At 40.5% G+C, this 23,012-nt stretch overlaps 1 protein-coding gene across 1 annotated transcript in view; it reads right to left on the reverse strand.

Moving 5' to 3' along the window:
• Window positions 1–535: 535 nt before the first annotated feature.
• peds1a (plasmanylethanolamine desaturase 1a) overlaps window positions 536–23,012 on the reverse strand; it is a 29,319-nt gene continuing 6,842 nt past the window's right edge. The window contains exons 3-7 of the mRNA XM_077193355.1: window positions 12,668–12,787; window positions 12,383–12,474; window positions 6,750–6,894; window positions 5,823–6,035; window positions 536–2,051 (exon numbers count right to left, since the gene is read on the reverse strand). Coding sequence (XP_077049470.1) covers window positions 6,022–6,035; window positions 6,750–6,894; window positions 12,383–12,474; window positions 12,668–12,787 — 371 coding nt within the window. The 3' untranslated portion in view covers window positions 536–2,051; window positions 5,823–6,021. The remainder of the gene's footprint in view (window positions 2,052–5,822; window positions 6,036–6,749; window positions 6,895–12,382; window positions 12,475–12,667; window positions 12,788–23,012) is intronic.

Raw genomic sequence — 23,012 nt, forward strand, 5'->3', positions numbered from 1 at the left:
GGTAGGCAAGTTGACACTCCAAGGTAATAATAAAACACCAATGTATTGCCATGGCATCAGTATAAAACCCATTGTAGTAGCATGATCATTTTTGTTCGTGCAGTTAGCTGGGCTGTCTGAAAATGGAGTAGGCTACAGTGTTGTTCATTTAGCTGTGTGGACGCTGTTCAGCCACCAGAGGGAGCTCTTAGATCACTTAGGTCACAGTCCATCTTCTAATACATAAACTGCTAATTCCAACCTATTTCTGTTTTGTTACAAATTATAAAATTAAAGTGGCAGTTTTGTTGCATGAATCCCCCGAATCACTCATAAACATTTTCTATTTGAGTAGAACAGACCGTTAAGACGCTTGTGACTCTGTTAAATCACCACAAAGTTACACTGCAGATTTCCGGGCCAATTATCTTCTCGAAGCTCGGTAATTGTTTTAGTCTCATTTTAACGAAGATAACTAAATTATTGCTTCTAACTTTTACATTTAATGAGCAACAATTTAAAATCACTTACGTTACAAATAAGAAAAACAACAATGAATAATCAAATGTTATTTATTCGATATTTAAAACATAGATAATAAAAACACTGGTTTAAGGCAGACTAGCAGCGAGCATTAGCTGCAAGATGGAAAGTAATAACAAACCAGCTGAATGTTACACTGTTGACAGTATGATGAAAAAAAAATCAAAAAGCCAGAAAATGAAACCCAAATTGTGGAGCTGAAGCTCTACGATGTGAGACAATCCAAACCGAAACACTCAAAAACTCTCATTCTCTCCATTTATTAGTTCAGCGCAAACGGAGAGACATAATTTCACAGCAAGTCTGTTTTTTAGGGTTCATGATGAAAATGTGCAAGTGTGAGAGTGTAGGCTATTTGGCTGTTTTCCACATCAGTTTAGCATGAAAAAGTATCATTGGTCAAAAGTGCAAATATCATACATAAGAAAAAAAGTTTGGTAACTTAATTTAAATTGACCCTTTCTAAAGTGACCTTTTAACAGTACAACCTAAACTGTTAGGTTGAACTACAGGATACAGCAGGAGGACATCTATAGCTAGACTACTCCAAATATCAATAACGTCACACTAACACACCAGAGACGCAATCAATGTTCATCACCGCTAAGCCCTGGTAAGCTGATTAGAAATAAGTGTAATGGGTTTGTACTTAAGGCCAACACGAGCTTAGTAAGAAACATTCAAGGAAAACATTCAGTTGGGTCAACTGAGCACTGACCACGCTGGTTGGCCAACAAAACCATTTCCCTGCATTTTGAGAAATGCATCCTTGGTGCGTCTTTTGGTCCAAACTAAGGGAGGGTTTTAACGCCTCTGAGAAGCTTTTCTAAATCTGGAAAAAGTGTTAGTGTCTGCGAATAGTCTTCTTGCCGTTTCTGAAATCAAATCCTCATTTAATTGCTTCTCTCACTCCAAGGCATGCACTGCTATGAAAACAATGCTGGGGAAAAATCACAACATGGTTTCGGTCCTCTGGAGAGCCCAACCTCCAGAAAACATACATTTTACACACCGAAACGAGAAAGCAGTGATGCCTTCCGCAAATGGAGATGAAGCAAAGGATTGTGAGAGAAACTGTGTCTCTAGTCATTATCTCAACAGTCTGGATCCATCGTTTTGACCTTTACCTTGTCTTTCTACTATTTCTTTGTGTGTGGACATCAACAAAACAGAGGAGTGAGCTAGTAGAGGAGGAGCAGGTGATGGCTTGTGTGTAGCAGACCTCAGCGACGGGAAAAGGCCCCCGCAGAAAGAGTGATCTGTGGTTATTTGCTGTGGAGAAAGGGGTTTAGGGCAGATGGAGGGACAGAGTTTTGGGGGAACAGAGGCAAGGCAAATATTTGGTTTCTGCTCCCCCTCATCAGGGGAAGAAACACATGAGGGAGGGGTACAGTCCTGTTATCCTGGTCAACCGGTTTTCTTGGCCCAGGCCAGGTCATCGCTGCGTGGCTTCTGACCCGTCAATCTCTCGATCAACCACTCTATTGTCCGCCAAAAACCCACTCTGTCAAGCGGGTAGTTCAACCACCCTGAGAGAATGAGAGAGAAAGAGAAGCAGGGGTGTCAGGCACCAATGTTTAGAAAGGTACATCAATGGCACGGGCTCACTTAGTGCTGTAGGCGAGATAAGACAGTACCAAAAGGGACAGAAAACACTTTTTGACTTTTAAGTAGTTATTTATATGAGTGTAACTCTAGATTGTCAACTGGTACAAATTACAATCAGAAAACGGTTTTAAAATTGTACATATATATATATATATATATATACATAAATAATGAAAGATATTTTGAGCAATATTTTTATTCAGCAAGAATGTATTAAATTGATCAAAATGACAGTAAAGAAAGACTTAGATTTCTATTTCAAATAAGTTAACATTCTATTATTCAAGAATCCTGGTTTCCACAAAAATATTAAGCACCATAACCGTTTCAACTGTGATAAGAAATGTCAGCATGTTAAATGTCAGCAGATTTCTGAAGGATCATGTGATACTGAAGACTGGAGTAATGACTGCTGAAAAATCAGCTTCACAATCACAGAAACAAATTGCATTTTAAAATATATTACAATAGTACACACTTATTATAAATTATAATATTATGGATTTTACTGTATTTTTGACCAAATAAAAGCAACCTTGTGGAGCATAAAGAAAAACTTCTTTCAAAAACAAATAACCTTACCAAACCCAAACTTGTAAACAGTAGTGTACTATACAAAATTATAAACATGCCATACAACATATTACATTTCAAGGTTAAACAGGGAAAAACTTTCAAATCACCCCATTTTAATTGATATTATCAATTAAATATATATTTAATGCTTATTTCGAAATGGAAAACTTTGAAATTGAAGTGAAACTAAAAAAAAAAAAAGGTGAAGCGCAAAGACTTGATGTGTAAAACCAACCAGACAAAATTCATTCCTTTCGCTGAATGACACACTTCTTTGAAAACTCACCAGCAAGAGAAAAGAGAAATTCAAGAGAGGGCAAGAAAAGCAAAAAGGAGAGAGCAAGGACAAAAGAGCAAGACAGGAAGAAAGAGGGGAAGGCACAGAGAAAGACATCAAGAAGCAGTGAGACACAGAAGCTCCTGGATGGTAATTCTCTGGGGATGGACAGAAGATCAGGCGCTAGCAGTAGAGTAATGTACACACTTACTGCTATAAATATGTAGCAGCACCCCACCCCCAGCCAACACACACACACATACACACACAGGTTGTGCTCACAGACATGCATTCCATTGGGTTTTGATAAGAAAACCATTTCAACAATACATGCACAAGACATTTAACACACAAAATGGGCAGGACAAAGTTCAAAGTAGTGATACATAAATATATATCAGCCAGGCCAATTAAGGCATTTGGCCATTTTGAGATTATGGGTTGATAATAATGCACACTTGAGTGATTAACAGTCTTTATCAAGTATTTATCTCTCCACTTTGTCAGTTCTAATGACAGCTTTATTCAATGGATAGTAAATCTGTTTGTTTAAATGTGGAAAATGAAATAATGAAAATGTTTCTTCTCATTTCAACAAGTTTGTGTTCATGTAATTTGCATCAGTGAATTATATTACAGATACCAGAATTATTTGAGCATTGTCCACCCTGCCTTCTGGATATATCGGTACAGGTCGGTCAACCATTAAAGTTCACACACAACTGATAAAGACTAGAATACAAAAACAGAAACAACTTGAATTTATTAATCAATTAAAGACTCTAAAACTTTTTGCCTCTATCATGAAAAAAATTACCATGATACTACTACTGGGTATTAGTATGGCTTCATGGTATAATATAAAAATATCTCCACTATTTTAATATTTTATATACAATATTTTTGTACGTGCTACAGTATTAAAACTATGATTGTTTTCTGTCAGAGGAACACCATTACAACCAACTACAATCAAAATAGGAATAATCACAACGGTAAAAATGTATCTAAAAATTAAGACATTTTCACACAGCAATATAGAAGACTTTATTAATAAACAGCAAAATTTCTATATACAGACCAATAAGTCTGTTCTCATGCCTAAACTAAGTACAGTTGAGCTTCCATTTACCATACCCAATGTGTCCTATGTGCATGTCTTGTTTCTTCATAAGACTTAAAGCGCAAACAAAATTCATATGGATAGAGTGGTTTCTTTATACATTTTTTTAAACGTCAGTTTTGGTGGAAAGGATTTTCAATGGAGGGACAGAAATCTATCAGATTTCATTAAAGAAATCTTAAGAAATCTTAAGAAAAGTCTTAAGTTTGGAATGACATAACAGAATTTGCATTACAGAAACTATCGCTTTAATGGCCAAAAAAAAAACATTAAAATGATCCCGATAATCACAATTTTGATATATCACCCTGCCCTATGTGCAAGTACAATGTATTCTTTGAAGTACGCTGGTACATGAATACGGTAATCATTCAGAACCAATTGAAAGTACCATGGTATTACTTCCTGACACCATTACTGTTACCATGGTACCGCCACAGTTTTCAGCAATCCTCGATTATGACATCACATGGTCATCCATTGCCCTTGTATCTTTGTATATAAGCACCACACTGTTCCTCGGTCACAGATCCGTGTGTACGTGTGTTTGTACCCTCTCTCTACAGTGACCCCTTTGGTGCAGGAGGAGAGCAGAACAGCTCATCATGTTTGTTTGATTTTTCATCTTTGTCAAAACCACCCCCCCTTTGCGTAAGCCTATTTGTTAGCACTGACAGCAGGTTAGCATTAAATATACATGGAGGTTGTCAGCCACTGGCACACACAAAGGCAGGCCCCGGCCCCCGGGGACTCGGGCAGGGAGGGTGGAGGAGCAGGGCTCACGCAGAGAGAGACTCCCAAGTGTGCGTGTATGTGTATGTGCTTGCGAGAGAGAAAGAGAGAGAGACCCTTTCCTCTCCCTTCATCAGCGTCTCCCAGTGGGATCAGGGAGCAGCAGTGGAAAGGAAAGAGGGAGGGTCAAAAGGACCGGTCTGTGCTCTGGAGCATGCGTGAACACACACATCTGTCGTCCACTGGGGCGCAGGGTGACGCACAAGCATCCGTGCTCCCCTCTCTCCCAGAGACGCAAGTCGCATACTGAGTGCTCAAGCTATCATGGGAGTTTAATGCCTTCATACACAGACACACACACACACACACACACACACACACACACACACACACACACACACACACACACACACACACACACACACACACACACACACACACACACACACACACACACACACACTTATATACAAACACACACAGCTGACTTTAAAAAAGTTATTTTCACCCACTCTTTACAGCTACTGGCGATGCAGGCCACGCTCCGTGGAAGAATCCTTGCCAGATACTGTAGGTTACCATGATCAACTACATAGACTCTCAGAGGAACTTAACCTTCCTCGGGTGAATCTGATCCAGTACGTATTACTTTTGTAAAGATGCCTATGGGACTAAATGATAGTTCACCCAAAAAGAAAAATTCTGTCATCGTTTTCTCACCCTCATGTTGTTCCAAACCACTGTGACTTTGGACAAAAACAGTGGAAGGATTCTTCAATCAATGAAAGTCAATGATGCATTTGGACATAAAAAAAATGACATTATTTAAAATATCTTCTTTGGTGCTCTACTGAAGAAAGAAAGTCATGACATGAGGGTGAGTAAATGAAGACAGAACTCTCATGTTTTGGTTGAACTATCCCTTTAAGACAGCACTAACGCAAGGCTTCCACCTCATCAAGTAAAGCATGCGTGTGTGTGTACCTGTAGTGATGCAGTAGTATGTCTCATGTGGCGACACATGATGGATCCGGTGGTGCTTCCGTGGTAGCACTAGGTGGCAGTCCTGCAGTAGTGTGACCCAGCGTGGCAGGCCGAAGTAGGAGTGGGACCACTTGTGGATCTGATTAGTCATGGTTACAAAGACTGCCAAAGCAAAAACAAAACATTCCCAGGGGTAGGACTATGCAAGGGCATCTGAGAAAGAGAGATAGCGTAAGGGGGAGGTGGAGGGAGAGATAGAGGAACAATGGCTAAAGGTGAATAGAGAGAGATAAAATTATATGCAAATGAACTCAAAATGACTTAAAGTGACATGCCCTAAACTTTTTAATTAAGTACTAGCCTAACCTTTTAGGATGTGAAACATCAATCAAATTGACCTTTCAGCTTTCTTAGTATTGCTGAGATCATCAGCAACACAATGTTAGTGGAAAATAAACCTTTTTATACAACGGAAATTCTGTCATAATTTACCAAAATGAGGGGAAACCACGAATGGCAACGGGATGAATGCTGTCAAGCTCAAAAAAAAAAGGGACCACGTGAACAATATTCCAAGTCTATGAGAAACAAAACGGAATTTATATTTCCTTTAATTGCATGGAAAAATAAATCACTCTTGACATTCCGCTAAACTTCTCTTCCTGGAGAAAAGAAAGTCATATAGGTTTGGAATAACATGAGCAGGAGTAAAGGAGTTGTTCCTGTAACCCATGCAGAGCAAAAATGGAACTGAGAACATTTTACCCTTTTCAAACCATATTCTCATTTGTCGATTTCACGATTTTTAGGTATTTTAAGATGAATGTGGGACACTCTGACTCGGGTCACACTCATTGGTTCTAAAATAGTCACGCTGACTCACTCTCACAGCACACTGAAAAAGTGAGTGGATGTGTGTGTGTGTACCTGGTGGGTAAGAGAGGAATTTATAGGCCATGTGAGCCAGAGGCAGGATGGTGATCATGCAGTTGTCTCCATTAGTCTCTATGAAGTCATGCCGTGTGATAGCCGTCGGATCAATGTGGTGTTCCCGGAAAGGGCGAATAAAAGCCTGAATGGAGAGAGAGAGGTAAAGAGAGATAGGGGAGTACAAGGAAGGGAGGTTAAGGTTCAACCGAAAAATGGGAAGGGGTGTCTAGGACTGTGATTTAGATCCATTACCCAGTGGTAATGAATGGGTACGTCTATGATAAAAAGAGTGCAGGGTCAAACTAGAAGCTACTATTGTATTACAGACTACAGAGACACTGGACAACTAAGAACACTGGATGTGTGTTTTAGGGTGGGAAATGAAAAAAATGAAAGAAGAGGAGTTTAAACTAAAATATTCATTATAGAAACCAGATACATCATCTGCTTCAAGTTTCCCCACTGATAATGAGCTATAAAACCACAGAAAATGTGTGCAGAACTCTTCAGAAACATCATTCACAAAGTTCTACACATTTGACACCCTTGCGTGTTTTTTTTTAAATTAAATATTTGAGCTAATTTAATCTTCATTTAGCTAGCAGTAAGAATGGGTCACAATGTTCAACTGCAACAACTGACTAATTGATTATTTAGGTTGACTAGTTTATCTAGATTTATTTCATTTATACCTTAATATCTTTTTATATTTAATTAGCATGCTGTACTTTAGCTGTTGAAAAGTTGGCGTTGTAAAAATCTTCAGGAAGAGTTGTCTTTAAAGGGTTAGTTCGCCTATTTAAGACATGAAGTTGTATGCAATCCTTACCAGCACTATAGTGTATACACACTGACCCACTCTGTTGTCACCCCCCTGGTCCGAGTTCTGACCGCTGGAAGTTTTTGAATGAAGTAATCCCGGCTACTTTCCGGGGCCACAAAACTGTGCGTTTTTACGTGAAAAAAGATTTGCGTTTCAAAGCTTGATTAATTTAACACAAAAAAAACACGCCGGGCAAAATTCATACCTCAGTTTTAATGCGGCACTATTTTCCTTCCGTTTCTATCAATCCGCGCTGCTGTCAATGTCAACAGTGCGCACGTGACGATTAGCTGTTGATAGCGCGACTCGCCGACAACATGTCCGACTACGAAACTTCAGATGATGAAACTAATTTTAGCACAGTGTCAGACGGATCAGATGAAGACAGTAATTTTAACTCAACGACAAAGGGATATCTTTATGAACCGGAGTATACCGATGCCGAACTTGAGCAGATGGACAAAGAACGGGAAGAGAGAGAGCGAGAGGACAGAGAAGTTGTCCAATCTGATGCTGGGCCCACCACAGCTGTAGCAAGAGGCAGGATGAATGACAAATGGTGTGTTCAATCAAATATTTTTCACAGCAAATTGTAACAATATATATATATATATATTTTTTTTTACACATCTTTTCACGTGTTTTATAATGGAGTCTAAACATCATCTTGTTTACCGTACAGTTTAGACATGGGATCATAAAGTTAGTAAATAGAGCTTACCCGTGGTACTGGTACAGCAAAACTCTTTAAAATCATGTTTTTTCCTTTTCCTCCTTGGTTGGAGATGTAATCGTCTTCGCTGAAGTGAGCACTACACACACGAAAATCCTTTATTTGAGATAATTTAGCTCCCGCTGAGTAGCCGATGGCAACCAGCCAAAGCTGTCTCATATTCATATTTGATACAGGAAAACGATGAAATTTGAACTTTGATCCCGGCACATCCTTGTTGTCACAGCCTGGGAATTTACAAGTTCGCACCATTGTTAATTTAATATTTTTTACCTTGTTGTCGATCGATTGTGTAAACACTATGGAAGAGCTGATCGTCACGTGCGCACTGTTGACATTGACAGCAGCGCGGATTGATAGAAACGGAAGGAAAATAGTGCCGCATTAAAACTGAGGTATGAATTTTGCCCGGCGTGTTTTTTTGTGTTAAATTAATCAAGCTTTGAAACGCAAATCTTTTTTTCACGTAAAAACGCACAGTTTTGTGGCCCCGGAAAGTAGCCGGGATTACTTCATTCAAAAACTTCCAGCGGTCAGAACTCGGACCAGGGGGGTGACAACAGAGTGGGTCAGTGCGTATACACTATAGTGCTGGTAATGATTGCATACAACTTCATGTCTTAAATGGGCGAACTAACCCTTTAAATGTAGTCCCATTGAAGCACCACTGTTGCAGCCAAATGCATTTTTGAGCATTTTGCCAAAAGAGTGGCAATCTTAAGATGGCATGTCAAGAAAAAAATAGTCCAACCTTTTAAAACCAAGTGCATTTTGATTCCATTTAAATTTACCTCGTCTAACACAAGAATGTGCCTTGTGTAAAGTCTCCCTAAGAAAACATGTCCGAACAGAGTCAGGGGAACCCAATCAAGCCTCAATATTTATTACACAGTACTTCTAGTTAAAAATTAGTCCACTAGTTGTTTAGGCGACCCATCGACTAGACAATTTTGAAAATATGCACTTTTGCACAGCAGTAGGCCAACTAAAAAAAAAGTGTAGAACGCCTTTTACCGTGTTTACATCCATTCCACAGATTTTCCACAAAAGCCAGCATTGAAAATGCGGAAAAGCAGATTTCACCCGAGTCTGGTCATAAGACAGGTTTGGGTGGAGTTAGATGTTGACTGATATACGCAAATTGGCGCGTTGGCGGTACTAGGGCCTAAATGAAAGATGAAGCATGCGGCACGAGCTACGTGTTACAGAGCGGAGAGATAACCTGGCATTAAACAGCACTTCCCCACGGCTCTGATCCAGCATCATGAAAAACCATAACCCAGCAGCACCTGTCACTCACGCCCAAGAGCGCTGCTTTGAGACGGCCGCCCGTCTGCGACCGCGCGGGTGCCGCAAAATGAAAGGGAGTAAGAGAAAGGATCGTATAAGCACAAAGGAAAATACAAGAATGAAGGTAATTTATTTTCCACATAAAAAGAAGGAATCGTTTGGAGCCACATTACCATAGCGTTTCAGAAACAGAGCGCGGGGGGGGGAAATGTCATTATCGCGTGTTTGTGGGCTGAACTCAATCACACCTATATCTGAGAGAACGTGGCGACACTCTGCTGGAGCGGAGAAAACTATCTGTTGATATTTCGACAATTACGTTCCCTCCTGTTCTCCTCGTTTCCTTTCAGTCTCTCTGTGCGCGAGATTAAAAGAGCGCTAAGCCCCAGACAGCACACAGTGTGCCTGCCGACTCACCGGCACGCAGCGGCAAACCTGTGCCTTCGCCACCGCTAATCCCACACCGTTTAACGGCCTGCCTCGACTCGCCTCACTCGCCTTCTGCCTAATCACGACTCACATCTTCGGATTGCCCTAGCAACCCAGCCGAAGACCAGAGCCCGTCCTCCCCCACCCTTAACCTAGAGCACACATGAGAGATCCATTTCATTTCTCTTGCCTTTTTTCCTCCTCCCTACGCTCTTTGCTCTTAAGTGCCTGTTTAATCATGGTCATTAACGATTCTCCCTCAAGTTGGTGCTCCTTGTTTGAACATGTGGACAAAAAGCCATATATATCGGTCTGCTAAGTGCTGCCTTTAATCTGCTGGTTAAGGGTCTTAAAGCGCTGCGTTCTGGATGTCTGTAAATTCCCTCGCTTTTTTTGAAGTTCGATCACTCCCAGGTGGCGGATCCTAATTATCCTCGACAGCAGAAGGATCGGCGGTGGCTGCGGAGCCGAGTGAAAACCCCTTCACGGTGGGGAGGTGTGGACGACCCGTTTTAGAGCACAGACGGACAATGATGAAAGCGAGAGAACGCGGGGCCCTGCAGTATACGGACGTGCCGTTCAGATGACCTGATCTCGGCCATGTAGGACAACTCAGGGCCTCAATGACCAGCATGTAAACACAACCCCCTTTATTGAAGCAGGGCACTAGGCATGGGCAGTAGGCTATGGCCCAAATCATGATACTATAATGGACAATATTACACATTCTTCAATTATCAGTATGTCAATATTGAATATTTATTATGTGTACATGGTCATATCTGCTATTTTCACATTTAGATGACCATTTCCAATATCATCTAACACTCACTTAAAGTTAATCTTTAAAAACACTAATAATTTAATAAAACCGTTGAAAGTAATCTTTAGCAAATATGAATATCTATTTTTAATAGAATACTTTATAATATTGTAATGCCTAAATTACCTTGTAACATTTTTAACTTGATTTTAGCATTTTATTTTTATTTAGATGTAATATTCTATAGTAGATTATTTGCTGTTGCACATTATAAAGCATCATTCCACCCAGACCTATAGGACACTATAGGAATTTTTCGGTTTGCGTACCTACCCAACGTGATAAGATAAAATAAAAATTCTGCATCAAAATTTATAGACAAGTAGTTTGTTTAGGCATGGTTTGTTAGGAATTACAAACCTGCGCACATATATTCAAACGCACATAACTATAGAATCAATTCTTAATGCGCATGTGAACGCCATCAACGTCTATCACAGGTTCAAGTTTAAAGTCTGTTTAGAGAGAACGGTGTCGTCTTAGCGGCCCCTAATTTAATAACAAATGATCATTTAGACGGAAGTGAATCAATCAAAACTAACTTTAGCTGGAAAAAACATTTTTCAAGAGCCACTATAAAACCAAACCAATCTCTGTTACCTTAAATTATATGTTTATCTCTTTAAAGCTGCTTTGAAACAATCTACCTCGTTAAAAGTGCTATATAAATGAGGATGACTTGACTTGACACCATCTCTATGCAGCACACATCAGCCAGAGAAAAATAGAAAAAAAATTGGTGTTTCTCAAAGGACAGGCCTAAAACTGTGAACATTTCTCGGTCACACTCTTTGTCAGGTGATTCTGATCATTGCTAAACCTGTATACTTTTCTTTTCACAGTAATCAAATTCAACACTGCATATTTTCAGAAGTAGCCTAATAATTGGCACATGGGACCAGATTTAGCTTAGGTTAGGCATTTTTCCACTGCCAGTCTACTGCCCCCTTCCACATAATAGCACAATGACCCCTGTCAGCACAAAAACACATAAATGCTCCCAGATTCGTTGGCCCTACTTGTCCGACACAGAAAGCAAGTGTCGGCTGCTTTTTAATTGGACAGCGAGGGGGTGACCTTTTCTCTGATTGGACAAGGAGAGTGCGACCGTACCATGCATTAATGCAACCCTCCTGAGTATCTCCAGCACCCTTTGGGGTTGAGAGTGGGTGGGGTTAAGATGTGGTGCTCCAGGAAAGCAGGAAGGGCTGTAATCCCCAAGGTGGAGATGGCATTTCACACTCGCCGTTTTTGAGCCTGGTAAACCACAACAGGCCAATAGAGCAAAAGCTGATATGAAAATTAAACAGGGTAATTTGTTAAAATCAAACAAGATACTACGCTTAGAGACCACACTGTGCATATGAGTGTGTGGGCAATGCAAGTGTGCCAGAAACATGGTGCCATTGTACCTAAATGTGCCAACATACCTACAGCCAATCACATTTATATGGCAGGGCAATATAGGGATAGTTACTGTATGCCATACATACATATGAAGTTCTGACCTATGCATAGGCCTTGGTTCTTACTTTCCCAATTATTGGGATGTCCACTGAACCCCATGTATCAGCTCCCCAATGTACCATTCCAGATGCAAAGTCTGCCGTCACAATACCAGTCACTTTGAGAGAAAGAAAGAAAGAGAGGGGTTGAATTTAGTGAGTACTGAAATAAAGGTGACCACGACATGGCAAAACATGCAAAACAACGTCCATTACAACCAATGGGTTTCTCTACAGATATTGACAGCAGAACTTAATTCGAAAACAAAGGAAACACATGAAAAGAAAGGTCACAAAGAATGCAAGACTTACCGATGCCAAAGATGATTTTGTAGATATGCACTGTGGAGAAGTTGAGGAGGAGGAAGGAGAAGTTTACGATGAAGAGCGAGAGGCACAGAATCACACAGATCCACTCCTGTAGCCGCTTTCCTACAGGGGTAACACACAAAAGTACATGTTTTTTTTTTAGTACTAAAAATAAAATAAGAAACAAAATAAAGAGACAAAATGTATGTGATATAGATAAATCGAGTTTAATTATATTTCAACAAAATAGGTAGGATAACTAGGAATTTGGAATCTAATAATAATTTGTCTTTAAATGTATTTATTGCCTTAAATATGTTTGCCTAATATACTTATTGGACTAATACCAACAGTAATAAAGCATAAACAAGTAGTCAATGAAGTAGTCAAAAGATTTATAAAAAAAAGAAAAGAAAAAAAAAGTAATATGAGATACAACAAAAAGGTAAAAAGAACCTTCTGAAATAGTTGGTCAAGTAGTCGACCATAATGACCCATCCCATCAGGAATTAAGGGCAAAAAAAGAAACTAAAAATAAAGATAACTCTCTTGAATGTTATTAATTCTCCTTAGTAACTGTATATTTAACTAGTGTCCACTGTGAGGTCAGACAGCAGCGAACCGACATCTCTCAAAAGCAGAAAAGGTCATTGGGGTCAGCGGACAGGAGACAAGCCGAACGTGTGTAACCGTGTGTGTGTGTCCTATTATCTTGCATGCTCAGGAGTAATCGATTAGACTAGGACAAGTTGTAGGCAGAGGCGAGGGTCAGGATCTCTTGCGATGGTGCGTTTGCCTGACACAGCTAAACGTCCCAGGTCAGGGCAGAGGGCACCGATGAAGGGGCCACAGCGGGCACTGTTCGGACCACCATGACAGCGGCGTGGCACGGCGGGGGGCCGTGGAGGATGATTAAAGTGCTAATGCATTATTCACAACAGAGTAGAGAATTAGTCTATATGGACACTGGGCACATCTACATGTCCCCATCTTTCCACAGTCTACATTCAATCTCCATTTTTAAAAGCTTGCATATTCAGTATCTAAATGCATTCTACCACATCTGAGTCTTTCGTTCTCTTACTGTGACTCTTTTTTCTCGTGCCATCGCTCTCTCCTTCGCTCTCCTGTTGGGCGGATGCGGGCACGGAGAGGCGCAGTGGACTCAGCTCTTTTGAAAATTTAATGCCATTAGAGGAGCCGTCCTGAGTGGATTGGGAACGTGAGGAGGTTGAGAAGAAGATATTGATGACAGCTATTTATAGCACCTCAGTGGGCCAGCCAACACTGTGCGCCTGAACGATGGACCACAGTTCTTATAATGCACTCACAAGCCTGCATTATATCTTGCACAGTTATGAGAGAACCAACCTATGGCATCCTTAACAGAACAGATTGTGTCCCACAATGCACCCTGTGATCAATCCAGGTTTTGGTGCAGACTTCGGTTCAATTGAATGTAAAGTTGATTGCTGGATTAGTTTGAAAGCTGTCGGTTGCACACCGTGAAACCAAATGCTGGGACTAAAATGAAATAAAATGAACTATTGTACAATCTGTGGCTGAAGTGAATGCTTTGTTGCCCTCTAAAAGTTTTGAAATGGTACAAGTTTTTGCATGTTTTCATGCAGACTATGCAATATAATGTTTTGTTTTGCTGTTATTTAATAAATACATTTGGATACACTTTACAATAACAGCTACAAATCGTTTACATCTGGTCTCATCAATAAACAACCATTTTTACATCATTAATCTATGTTAGTTTATGAGTACTATAATTAGCTCATGTTCATTCACAATAGATACAAAGGTCTTCAACCCTGCTCCTGGAGACCCACTGTTCTGCAAAGTTTATATCCAACCTGCTTCAGCAGACCTGAATTTCACACCAATGTACTTTTCGAGTGATCCTCAAGAGTAGGGTTGGGAAATGAAAATCAATTCCAATTCTGGAATCGGATACTTCAGGTCAGGAATCAGCAAATTTAAATTCCGCTTATCGATTCCTGACTGCACATTTCAATGTTTTTTTAACCCATTCAAGCACAAGAAGCAGCGAAACAGAACTCAATTCGACACTCGCATTATTTCATGATACATTCCACATTAACTAATGTTAACAACTTAAACCTTATTGTAAATAGAAGCAGTTGTAAGACTATTGTTGCATCAGCTTCACAGGCTGTTTCACATTCATTCAACATTCAATCAATCAATCAACATTCAATGAATTCAAAATACATCTTAAAAAGTCCTTCAAAGTTTGTCCTGATAAAAATGATACAAATGTATGTTTTACAGTCAAGGGACTAAACCTTACTGTAAAGTGTTACCAACTTATCTCATTTGAAGCTACAACTGAGGTAAAATATGATTTATTTTGCTGTGGCGATGTCGATTCAGTGGCATTGTCATTTTATTGTACAAAAGTACTTTGACCAATATACTGTAACACTCTAAATAGAGGAAGACAATAAAACTCACGTTCTGAGTCATGTCCACGTACAGTACCAAGAACGTAAAATTAACAAAGGCATCCATTTCAATATACCAAAGATTATAATAAGAAAACAGATGGTCCAGGGTCATCATCCAGATGATACTCAATTGTACTTAATTTCTGATGGCACAATGGATTGTGTAGTTGGACTAAATGTGGAAGCTCAACAGGAAGCGGAAAGATGAGGGAGTCCAGGTGCAGCACGTCCAGGTGTTGTGACCGTGAGAGATCAAAACTTTCTTTACAACAATATCACAGCAGCCTCGGAAGCGCTGTTACAGTAATGAATTTTTGTAGAGGAACAATATTACAGCTCTTATTAAGGAATGTAACGGAAAGCAAAAGTGGGAAAATATCTACCGCTGTTTAACACTTCACATGACACCATCTCTGAGAACTTCCAAAATTATTCAGAGACAGAAACCTGAAAAAAACAAGGAAAAAAAAACATTTACCCACTCCAGCACTCTTAACTGCCTTTTTTCTTTCTCACACACAGACATTTTCATACACACACTCTCGCAGCAGTGGGGCCGCTGTCAGGTGATCAGCGTCAGTCCTTGGATCCTCCTGCTCCCCGGTGAGGGCAGAATCTAGGCCAGGCCTCGACAGAGCCGTCGTCGCCGTACGCAGCCAGGAACACCGTCCCCCTGTCCACGGGACCTGAGCGGTGCGCTCATTAATACAGTCCTGACAACAACGTGCTCCCCTGCAACCCCCTGCACCATCGCTCACACCCGCAGCCCCCTTTCCTGCTCGCTGGCGTGGGGAATTAACCTGGGAGGGGCGGGGGGAGGGTAGGGGGTGCTAATAGGCTGAAATTAATCAACGACGCCTGATTCGACGCAGAGGGGCGGCTGGAGTGCCAAACAACGTCCGTGAATGCTAATGGTGTTCTAGCTCTCTCACTCCGTCAAAATGTGCGCAAGTTTCTGCGGCAGGTTGTAATAAGCCGTCGTAAATCCTCGAGTTTCAAATGCAAGCGGTTACACAGCTTAAGGTGAAAAACGTAGTGAATCTTTCCTGTGTAGGCCATTTTGTTCAACGTCACACTTCTGTAAATTAAAAAATGCTGATTAAAAGGGATCGTTCACCAAAATATGATCGGTCGGTTGGTCTAAACCTGTATGATTTTCTTTCTTGTAATGAAATTGAGTGAAAGGGACTGTCAAGCTCCAAAAACAACCATTAAAGTATCATAAAGTCATAAAATAATGTGCATGTCTTCTGAAGAAATATAATTGCTTTGTGTGAAGAACAAACCAAAATTGAAGTCGTTATCCACTAAAAATATCAACATCTGTGCTAGTTCATAAAAGAAGTAACAAATGAATCAGCTGATCCAGTTCAACAATCTGGGCTGAATCTATCCCTACGTTAGTCCATTAATACAGTTCACTTGAAGGAGTGAGTGAATTCGGACAGCTGTTGAAACTACATCGGCTGTACACTCGTTATTGCGGTGCATTGTGGGATAGAATGAGTGCACTCAATAACATCCACTATGGTTTCGGACACCACTACAAATGGCAGTCCCCTCAAATAATTCCCTATTCAAAAGTATAGGGGGCAATTTGGGATTCAGCCCTGGTCTATACGATTCGTTCTGGAATCACTGATTCGGTTCTTGAGTTTTAATAATCAATAATCTGCTTTCAGCAGCAAGATCATCAGTAAATAACTACTTAAAGTTCAATCACACCAATATAAAGTGCACAAGTCATTTAAGATCACTTTTATGATAGCTTTGAATCATTTTGAAGCTTAATATAGAAAGGCATTACTAATATTTTTTAAATATTTGATGCTAAATAACCACCACATTAAAAAAAACAAAAACCAGTCACATTATTGAAAACGTCCCTCCGAAAGTCAAACCAGTTTTGCAAAGATATGAGGGTTAAGCAAATGGCATTTTAATTTTTGAACGAACTAATCCTGTAATAAATGAGGATAGAAAACTTACAGGCTGATGGGACGTCTGATAGGGTGCTAAGGTCCCGTGCTGAGACGGGGTGAATGCAGATGAAAAGGGCTGGGGTGCGGAGGGTGTGGTGGCGGTTTATCACCTGTCACGCTAGTAGAAGTCAGCGAGTGTGAACAGTATGTGTTGTTTGTGCTATGGAGAGATGGGTGTTTTTTCTGTCTCTATCCTCGATGAACAAAGGGCTCTTTTCTTCGGCGGCTCTCCTGATGGGGCTGCAGTGGTGCACGGGCCCCTCTGTTCTCAGCGCAGCCGCGCCACTGAAAGAACGGCTCTCACCTCCTCCGGAGAGGCAGACAAAAAGCAACTCTCAGACTCAGAATAGCAGCCTTTCAGAGGGTCGGCCACGCCACAAAGTCCTGCCAACATGCCATAACTGAGCCATTCTCTACCCAACTTCACCTCCCCCCTAACAATGCCAAGGGCATCTACATGTGGGCAAAAAGGAAACGGTATTGATTCAGGAACATCAAATGCTGGCCAGGAAAATGAACCTCATATTAGCACACACAATTATATTTAGCGGGATACTTAATGGCACAGACGCACACACACATTGTCCCCTTGCCAGCTCTCTGTAGGCCTGTCTTCAGAGGGGACTTTGGGAAAGAAGGGAGAGACAGGAAAACTGGGTCACGCATGGCGAGAGGAAGAGAAAGAGAGTGAGGTAGAATTCCCCTGATCAGGACAAATGGATCAGTCACAGGCCTTGTTGCTTTCATCTGTTCTCAGTGGACAACTCAACCTGGGACACACACATGTACCCAGACACACACACACACACTTTGTGCAATATAATGCTCTGTTTAAAAAAACAAAACAAAAAAACAGCCAGTATGTGAGGACTGACAGATAGTTGTTGTTTTTTTATACAGTAGAGACACAAAAACAGTTGACTGGGTGAAGAAAAATAAGTTCACCACTAGCGACAAAAGTTCATTATTAGGGACGTGAATCATAATGGAACAGATTCTTTGAAGACAAATGAGGTACAGTTTTCTTGAGTGTAACTTGAAAAGAGAAAGCAATAGAACGTAATAGTCTATTTATTGTCTTTGTATGATTTCACCATGAAATTCACTCAATTTAGATTGTAAGCTAACAAAGCAGCACTTATTTTGCAATGAAACTGGATACTCAGTACATAGTACAGTGTTCAGACATCATACACTCCCGTTCAAAAGTTTGGGGTCAGTAAGATTTTTTTTTTGTATGCAAGAAAGTAATATACATTAATAAGATTACAATAGATTTCCATTTTAACTTTCTAGTTATCATAGAATATATATATTGACGTCATATAACAAAATATATATATTTATATATATATTTTTTAAATATCTCTTTAGTCATTTTTTTTTAAGAACTCGTTCTAGTTCCCATTCTTACTGGTTACCCCCATTTTTTTCCAGATTAATGTTTCTGTCTGTTCAAACCGACCCTGATAAGGGCCACAGATGACAGACTTAAGAAAGAGCGACCCCTGAGACCACCCACACACTCCCCTACACATGCACAACTACCTTTTAATATCAACAAATCTCTAGAGTGACGAGCGCTGAAGGTCACGGCAAGAGGTTGTATGCAATCAGTCAGGACAGACATATTGAACGAAAACGTGTCACCCCGTAAACTCAAAATCATGTTTCTCACATCCTTACGGTATGGACTAGAATCTGGACCATTGACCTCGGGAATGCAAAGAGTTAAGCAGGTTTATGGCCTTTAGATTGAAATTCATTAATAAATGAGAGGGATTAAAATGCAGAGAGTGGATTTTAAATATTGAAAATTCACAGCGGAGCCACTTCACCAAGAACTCCATACTAAAAACAGCGCTGATTGAGGACAGCGCGGGAAGGGCCGCGTTCAGAAATGGAATTTAGATAATAGTAATTATACGGCTCACCCACTGTCCCTGTCCCCAACTGCCACAAACCACCTGAATTCATACAGAAAGCTGATGGAGAACTCTATCAAATATTAATAACAGGCTGTGTGGTTCCAGTCCAAATGTATTTAGGCGCCCTGGCACGCTTCTGTGTGTGTAGGCATGCAAAAGAGACTATTTTCAGTATGTGCCGTTAACATCCTGCCGCATTTGACCCCCCCCCCATCTCATCCCATCCCATACCCTCCCCTACCCAAAGTGCTCAAGAGTGTGTGTGTGTGTGTGTGTTTGAGTAAGCGAATCCAGTTTTGTATCATATATACAGCTGAGGTCCTAATGCATTTAGCTGCCCTGGTGTGTGTATAATTGAGAAGCCCAGCAGGAGAGGTTGCAGGTAGCCAGGTTCCCCTCCTCCTCGTCTCTCCCTCTCCCTCTCTTTTCTTTTCTCCCTCTTTCCCCTCGAGAGCCCACTTTGCTTTTGTTTACGCTGCCGGTGAGCAGTTCATGCTGGACAGAGTGGCGCAGTGAAAGCCAAAACAACACTATACTATTTTACGTCTGTGGCGAGCAGGACGAGGTCGATGGACATGAGAGAACGGCGTGAGGCCGGTGGCGTAATTAATGATGAACGACACCGGCCTCACGCCATTCTCTCACGTCCCTCGACCTCGTCCTGTTCGTCACAACGTCACATACAGCAGTATAACGCCTGCCTGAATCTGCTGCGGCCCCGGTCACAGAGGTCACAAGACCAGCTCAGGTGTACGACCATAAGCTAGCTGTTCAGAACCTTGAACCCGTGACCCCATGGTCAGCGTTCGAAAGCTAGGAGCACTCAGCAGGCACGGCGGGGTCAATGTGGCATGACTTCGACGGGGAGGTGGGATAAATTATACCTCAGGTCAGACTCCACTGAGTAAGGGGACTCAAAAAAGCACATGTGGAAAGAAAAGCTGCAGCATTAAAGATTGGTTTCTGGTGCTGCCAGGGGGCAGTGTTGGCCTGGCAGTGGGTTGAGGCTAATAAGATTACATGGCTAGGCAACTTTAAGCGTTTGATTAGCCAGTACAAATGAACTTCAAGAGGAACAGAGTTAAACATGCAATAGTTCTGCAGTCAGAAAGTGACTATGAGATTAGAGTAGCTGCGCACCCAGAGGTGTTCAGCTCTTTAAATCAGTGTAAGCTGCACCCCGCAGCTTTAGCAAGAAAAACTGCGGTCATCAGACTGCACAGACCATTAGCCAGAGTCCACAGTTTGCCACAGAGAGGACAGAATCTGCAAGAACCAGGGTGTAATTTAAGAACCGACTCTAGTCTAAAATGTTTTGCTACTTCTAGGAAAAAAGGAGTTACACTTTTTTCGTTTTAACTTTTTGTCCAAAAGCAAGGCAAGTTTATCTGTATAGTACATTTCATACACTATGGCAATTCAAAATGCAATTAGAGAATTAGAGTGAAATAGACCCGATTCTTCCCTAAAATCGGACAGGAGGAGCTCTAGGACTGACTCACGGGGTAACCTCGGGTTCACTGCCTCATCAGTCCGCACCCCAAGATCTGCAAAAGTTTTAGTCAATTGCTTTAGCATTTAACCATTACCAGAAAAACATTAAACACATCTGATCTTGTGTTGACTCCAGTAACTAAAGGGACTATTCACCATGTTGTTTCAAACATGTATGGTTTTATTTCTTCCGTGGAAAGAAGTTTAGACTGCGAAGGTGCAATTTAACATACAGTGAGAGTGAATCATGAACAGAGGTTTGCACCATTAAAGTAGTCTGTCAAGAATACAACAAACCATATTTGAATATACACAAATTAATTTTCAGAGCTGTGAAAGGGAGAGAAATTTTGGTCTATGATAGGGCTGCACGATGAATCGTATTTTAATAGTGATAATGTCTGCTTCTCGATTAATTAAAAATAATTGTTGCGATATTGACCTGCTGGTTTGTCCTGAAAACAAATCTTTCCTGCTTGGGGTTGCCAGATGTCAAGAGTGTTTTTCTGTCCAGCATATTAGTTAATCTCCCCAACCTGGCAACCATGCACACACACTCTCTCTGGGCTGCAAACAAAGCGCTGATGATCTGACAACACCAAGAAACATGTAAGTTTAATGATGATTGTGAAATTCTGCTCGAATGAAAGTGTCACACAGCCAGTTTGTGTTCCTTCACGAGCCCGCGAGTGCGATTTGCTGCTACTAAATTTGCAAACGAACCTTCTCTGTGGCAAACTGTAATAAATCCAAACATGAATCTCGACCACATTGTTTGCGATCATGGTTGGTGAATAAATGCACTTATGCAACCTCTGTGCTTCAATAGAAAGTAAAAATGTAACTTTTGGAATTATTGGAAATTAAGGAGCCACCGTTTTAAAGAAACTATCATGGACGGTTATATAAAAGTCCAATTCGGCACCTACATACCTATTTGGTGAAGTGAAATGGCCATTATTACTTTAGCCCTTTTAAAAATTATACAATAAAAGTAAATATAATATTATATAATAAGCACGAATAAGGATGTAGATTCCATGTACTTCTGATATATTTATCAGAATTACATGGAATGATGCCACTCACCAAAATAAAAAACATTTCAACCCACCCTCTAATTTCTGCAAACACAATCTGTAAAACATTATATTTATTTAGCCCATAATATTCCTGAAATGTGATGTTTAGAATGTGTTTTTAAAATGACCCAAGATTACGCCAGTCATCAGTGTCACATGATCCTTCAGAAATCATTCTAATATGCTGATTTTCTGCTCAAGAAACATTTCTTATTATTAATCTTGAAAACAGTTGTGCTGCTAAATATATTTGTGGAAACCATGATACATTACTAAAGATTCTTTGATTAATAGAATGTTTAAAAAGCAGCATTTATTTAAAAGGGAAATCTTTTTAAATGTCTTAATTTAATGTGTTCTTATTGGAAAAAAAGTATTAATTTCTTAAAAAAACAAAACAAAAAAAACAACAACCTATCTTAGAGTCAGACCCCAAACTTTTGAACGATTCAGATTTATTTTAAAATGAAGTATATTCAAATTTAACCAATGCATTTACAATCTATTAAAAGCACATGCTCGTACTGTGCAAAGAAAGATTTCGTCAGAATGATGAGGCGAACGGAAGAAGGATGGTGGGTGTGTTTGGATGTGTACAACAGTATGCGTTGCAGCGGGAATGAAGGCAAGGTTATGCTCAGTGTCAAGCAGAAGTGTCTGGAGTCTCATTCTACTCCGTGGCCCGGTCTCCTCTTTATACTGTAACACACACCCCTGGCCCTGCGCCACAGACCGGAGAATTTGCCTACAAGGCAGCAAGCTGAAAGATCAACTGCTAACTTTTGGCTCAGGCTTATTTGTAACTTTTACCTTTTACATAGAAATGTTGCAACGCCTGGGTAAAACTCACTATTAACACAGTCAACGGGTGAGAAACAATGGAAATAAACTTCACTGTGGCTGTCGCAAAAGGATTTAACTAACTCACTCTCCAGCCAATAGATCTAAGAGTTAGTTGTGATAGAAGCTGTAGCATTATTTGTTTGCAGATGCCACTTGGTTTTAATTATTATAAAAAAGAAGTGTCCAAATACTTATTAGAGCAACTTTTACATCACGTACCTGCAGGAATTACATAAACTGCATAGATGAAACGTCAGAGATTAGATTAACAAGAGAGAGTGATAGGGGAGTGAACCTAAGATCACAGGGTTAGAGGTGGACACAGCAGCTGCGACCTAAAGCCACCCAGTGTGAATTTCTTCAGTACATTTCCATCGCCGAGGCCACCAGATGCCCTCAGACTGATCAAGGTCAAGATGTCACCACTTAAAGTGACAAGCAAGGCAAACAGCTGGATTTCAAGAAGTCAGACGTGGTGTAGCCTTTCGCAGAAGTTCTGTGCTCATTTGCAACAAACCCCTTAAGCTAAGAAAACCCTT

This window comes from Siphateles boraxobius, unplaced genomic scaffold (genome assembly GCF_051911475.1).
Source record: "Siphateles boraxobius isolate OS27281-9 unplaced genomic scaffold, OSU_SipBor_1 31, whole genome shotgun sequence".
NCBI classification, from domain to species: domain Eukaryota; kingdom Metazoa; phylum Chordata; class Actinopteri; order Cypriniformes; family Leuciscidae; genus Siphateles; species Siphateles boraxobius.